Raw genomic sequence first — 5,600 nt, forward strand, 5'->3', positions numbered from 1 at the left:
AAAATGCTAATTAGAAAAGATATGTGCAACCCTATGTTCGCTGCAGTGCTATTTACAACAGCCAACATATGGAAGCAGCCTAAGTGTCCATCAAGAGATGACTAGATAAAGAAGATGTGGTACATATATACAATGGAATACTACCCAGCCATAAAAAAAGAATGAAATCTTACCATTTGCGACAACATGGATGGACCTAGAGGGTATTACGCTATGTGAAATAAGTCAGACAGAGAAAGACAAATACCATATGGTCTCACTTATAAGTGGAATCTAAACAAACAATAAAATAACCAAACAAAAATAACAGAAACAGACACATAGATACAGAGAACAAATTGATGGTTGCCAGATGGGAGGGGAGTTAGGGGGTTGAGTGAAAATGGTGAAGGGATTAAAAAGAGTAAATTGGTAGTTACAAAACAGTCACGGGGATGTAAAGTGCAGCATAGGGAATATAGTCAATAATATTGTATAACTATGTACAGTGCCAGGCAGGTACTAGACTTAACTGGAAGGTCACTTCATAAATTATATAAATGTATAACCACCATGAGGTACACCTGAAACTAATATAAAATAATATTAAATGTCAACTATAATTGAAAAAAAAAGACACTTCCCACTACGAAGGTTCCATTTTTCTTAGCATACTTTATTATTAGTATCGATAGAAGGATTAGGCTCCATTAGTATCCATCACGGTATGTGTGCCCTACAGGTCCCCTAAATTCTCTATCTAGAAGCTTAAGCATTTTTCCTGGATAGGGCTTCATTTCTAGTCCCTACTCTCTCTCTTGCCTCATACTGAAGAAAAAGACCCAAAGACAGTAATGCCAGCCAATAGCTGGCTAAGGAGAGAGCAAGAAGGAAGTTTTTCCCCTAGGACACAGAAGAGTGACAAATCAACCCCAGCTGCCCAAAGACCCCAAGCTAAATGCCCCCTATATTTAAGGTGCAACCATATGACAGAATCTGAGAAAGAAGTTAGAGATACCTCAAACTAACATAATATTTTAAGTCAACTATACTTCAATAAAACAAACAAAAAATAAGTTAGAGAAGACTTCTGGAATCCCTTCTGGAACACGGATTCAGACCACAATGATTGAGCTCTACCACTGAGCTCTCTAGGCACAAGGAGCTTTCTTTACTCCCATGCATGGTCGGGAAAACACTTCCCAGATTGGGAAGAAACTGCCCTGGGAGGCACTACTGTACAGTTCCCCTTGTCGGAAAGTTCTTTACTTTCACCTGCCTTTCTGTCCCTTCCATCGGCGGGCAGCCTTTCTCTGGGCGTCGGGCCTCAGGAGCCCCACAGAGAAATCTGTTCCCTCTTCCCCCGGGTGGCCCTTGGGACACGTGCAGACAGAAGTCGCTCAAGGCCGAGTCATCTCTCCTCGCTTTGTCAAGCGCATTTGACGTGCATTGGACCAGATTTCTATTTTTTCCCCTTCCTGGCCAACCTCCCCTAATTGGGCTCTTGTCAGTGCAAGAAAGCATACACACGTGCCCACGCGTGGGTCTGTGCGGATTTGAACCCCGGGACTCTGAGAGCCCATCGGGAGTGTCGCGGGGCGCTGTCCTTGCCGCAGCCCTACTGGGATGCCTTGATTCCCCGCAGTCGCAGCCAGCCCTGGCCCCCGGGCGCGTCCCCTACCCGGCCTCCGATACCTGGCGCTTGTTCATCTTCCTCAGGTCCCTGAAGATGTCCAAGCCGGACGCGGGGAGATGCGTCCCCACGGCGCCCGCGCGCACCATGGTGGGGGCTCGGGGCCAAGGGGGCCCGCAGAGTCTGGGTGTCACAGAAAGCTGCTGGGCACCGGCCGGGCCCCCGCCCACCGGCCCCGCATCCTTGCAAGCCACCTGACTGGTGACTCGCTCAGGCGTCTGGGAATGGTAGTCTTGGCCACCGGCGTACCTGGAAAGAACCCAGAGGAAGAAGACTACCACTCCCAGAATGCCGCGGGGCGAGAGCCTCATCCAGTGAGGACCCAGGTCTCCTCGGGAGCGCAGCGACGGGGCTCAGGAGCCTTGTCTGACCCCTCCAAGGGAACTTGAGCGAGTGGGTGACCCTGCATATCGCAGGGGTAACTTGTGGAAGTGACTATTCCAGAGGAATGGAATTCCCCAAGACTCTGGTCAGGCGCCAGGAAGACACCTACAGCTCCCTCGCATTCACGGAGCCGTGTACCTTGGCCATTGGATGACTGCACGAGGGAGGCGGGGCTCCTACACCGACGGCGGGCTGTGCCGAGTGGCGGGGCGGGGCGGAGAGGAGGCGGGGTGTTTGAAGCCGCCGGGTTCCGTGATCTGCAAGGGTAATAGGAGCTGAGCGTGAGAGAGCGAGAGGATACAAGGAAATATCCTCTTGATCTATAGCTGTGTCGCAACGGATATTAATTGCATGACTAAATAACGAAATTAGTTAATACACGAGGAAACAGAAGCTCACAAATGTTCAATGACACGGCCACTGTTAAGTGACAGAATCTGGAATAGAACACAAATTTTAAAATTTGTAAATTTTGGATTACTACAGTCCTGATCCTAGATTATCTTTAGTTCGTTCACTCACTTCATTTACATATTATTTATTTCATCCATTTATTCACAGATCTTTTGGAGCACCTGTCCCTGTTCTAGGCACTTGAGAAACATCAGTGAACAAGAGAGCAAAGATCATTGCCCTCATAAAGCTTGCATTCTAGCAGAAGACATAGTAAATAAGAAAATATACAGTACTTAGAGTGTGGTGGTGCTATGGAATTTTTTTTAAAGGCAAATAAGAGAGAAGAAGCTCTGAGGGAAGGGAGCAGGTCACAATTGAAAAATATCCCAGAAGCTGACTTACCATAACGCTTCACTTGCAAAGACCCCTTCCTAAGCCTTAAAGAAATGTGGTCATACAGTTTTGTAAAAATTTCAGAGGAAGTTATTTAAGATGCTATTGGTTGAGTCCTGTTTTCTCTGCATTCCAACTTCCCCTGCATCCTACTCCCCTCATGTTGGAGGGATAAGGAGCATTTTGAGGATACAGCTGAGGAGAATTGGATTTGGAGATACGTTTAGTTTGGGTTTAGTGGATATACCTATGTGGCTCATGGTCATTTCTTGCCATCCTGGTGTGAATAGCTTCTAGGAATCCTGCCACCCACGGTGCCAATTCACCTGACATCACCACAGGAAGTTGCTGTATGGGTGGTATCCTGATATGAGGGTGTCCTACAACACCTAGCCTTGGAAGTATATGGATAATAAAGGAGAAACAAGATTTCAAATATATAGAGCTAGAAGCTAGTCTGCGTAAAATTCTTCTTAACATCAGCTGTATAAAATTGTAAGTGAAAGATACAGTTCTCAACAGTCTATCAGAATGATACAGTGATCGTTAAAATTAGCACTAATAGTTGCTTGAATTAGGCGGTAGAAGTGAAGGTGTTGACCTGTATTCAGATTCTGGATATATTTTGAAGGTAGAGTACTTAGGAGTTTTTGAAAGATGTACAGAGAGAGGAGACGTATGAGAGATGAAAGAAAAGTGACTCCAGGGTCTTTTAGCCTGAAGAACTGAAAGAATAGAGTTGCCCTCAACTGAGACAAGAGAGCTATGGGTGGAGCAGCTTTGTGGAAAAAGAGTAAGAAAGCTTGGAACCCAGGTTTCACCAGCCCAGTATCCTTAGGCCACATCATTTGGACTTGGCCTCCACGCTACTACTTAAGTTGAACACTGCATAAGGAGCAATGCAGGGAGACATTGGGTGGAAAGCTCTGCATACTGTCCAATCTGGGACTAGTTGCTGAACTTCCACGAACCCTTTTTATCATCTATAAGCTAAAAACCATATTGATTACTGATACTTTGGAAGACAATTTGGCAGTTTCTTACAAAATAAGCACACTCTTACCATATGATCCAACAATCATGCTCCTTGGTTTTAACCCAAAGGAGTTGAAAACTTACGTCCACACCCAAACTGCACACAGATGTTTATAGCAGCTTTATTCATAATTGCCCAAACTTGGAAGCAACCAAGACGTCCTTCAGTAGGTGAATGGATAAACAAAATGTGGTATGACCAGACAATGGAATATTATTGAATGCTAAAAGGAAATGAGCTATCAAGACATGAAAAAATATGAAGGAGCCTTAAATGCATATGAAGTGAGAAAAGCCAATTATAAAGGCTACATACTGTATGACTCCAACTATATGGTATTCTGGAAAAGATAAAACTACGGAGACGGTAAAAAGATCAGTAGATGCCAAGGGTTAATGGAGAAGTATGATTAGGTGAGGCACAGAGGAAGTTCAGTGAAACTTTTCTGTATGATGCTATAATGGTGGATACACGTCATTATATATTTTTAAAAACCTATAGAACCTACAACACCAACAGCGAACACTAATATAAACCGAGTGACAATAATGTGTCAGTATAAATTTATCAATTATAACAAATGTACATTCTGGTGGGGGATATGGATAATAAGAAGGCTGTGCCTATATAGGGGCGGGGGTATATGGGAAATCTCTACTTTCCACTCGATTTTGATATGAACCTACAACTGCTCTAAAAAAATAATAAAATTTATTTTAAATTAAAAAAAAACTGTATTGATAATATCTGACTTGTTATAAAATCACATACAGACTGTGCCCACAAGTCAAAGTAGGGGCTAATAGTGGCCGGGTAGTAGATGAAGTCTTAGCCCGAGGCTGACTCAGAGGGGACCAGCCGGTGTATGTCTCCACCTGTGGTTATTCTCTCAGTTCTTGGATGTGTATCTGGAATAGATATAACTGTCACTCTCAAAATCCCCACATTCTCTCTCTCGAGGTAGGAAGAACTAAGCAGAACACCACACAATGCCTCTTCCCTACCAAGACAGTGAACCGGAAGCAATAGCCTGTCCCTGGGAGAATGACAGAGAAATGACTTTTCGGTGTCATACAATTAGCTAAACCTGGAGGGGGCAAAAAAAACAAATTGTTGAACTAGGCTTTACAGAATTTCATTGAAAATAATGGTCAAATATTTAAATCTTGTCAACCCAAAGTTAAGCGGAGAATTTAGGCAATTCTCGATGCAATACTGTTACAAGAATCCCACATTTCAAATAAAATAATCGGTGTGTTTCAGTCATAGGTGATTTTAGAGCCTGACTCACGCAGCTACTGGCCAATTTCTCTGTTTAGAATCATAACATCTAATGCTTCAAAGGGATCCAGAATCTATCTGGGTCAAATTTCTACCCAGGGCTGGCACATCTTCTGAAAGACTGGACAATCATAAAGTCTCTATGGAAACACCGAAAGGCTTCGAAATTCTCTAGCAAAAATAGAGCGGGGGACAGCCGCTTACTAAAAATTAAGCTCAACACTGTTTAAATTGTACTTTATTAACACGAGTCCCTTAAAAACAGGAAAAGAAGCTCATTTGATGAAGGAGAAAAAGCAGAAGCTGTGACACCCAATCAGCCATCCTTCTGACCTCACTGGCCACAGGGCAGGGTGTACATGTTCCCTCTGCGTGGTGGGGCTGTGACAAATGTGATCTTGGAGATCCCTCATGGATCAATTCTTGCTGATGTTGCTG

The 5,600-nt window shown here is 44.0% G+C and overlaps 1 protein-coding gene across 2 annotated transcripts in view; it reads right to left on the reverse strand.

The window, feature by feature from the left end:
* SEC11C (SEC11 homolog C, signal peptidase complex subunit) overlaps positions 1-1,866 on the reverse strand; it is a 14,902-nt gene extending 13,036 nt beyond the window's left edge. Inside the window, exon 1 of one of the 2 annotated variants that reach the window (XM_011361081.2) lies at positions 1,675-1,866. In XM_011361081.2, the coding sequence (XP_011359383.1) occupies positions 1,675-1,761 (87 nt within the window). In that variant the 5' untranslated portion in view covers positions 1,762-1,866. Of the gene's footprint in view, positions 1-1,660 lie in introns of both variants that reach the window. The other variant, XM_011361083.2, reaches the window with a different exon arrangement.
* Positions 1,867-5,600: the final 3,734 nt, after the last annotated feature.

Source organism: Pteropus vampyrus, unplaced genomic scaffold, assembly GCF_000151845.1.
Source record: "Pteropus vampyrus isolate Shadow unplaced genomic scaffold, Pvam_2.0 Scaffold62, whole genome shotgun sequence".
Lineage (NCBI taxonomy): Eukaryota > Metazoa > Chordata > Mammalia > Chiroptera > Pteropodidae > Pteropus > Pteropus vampyrus.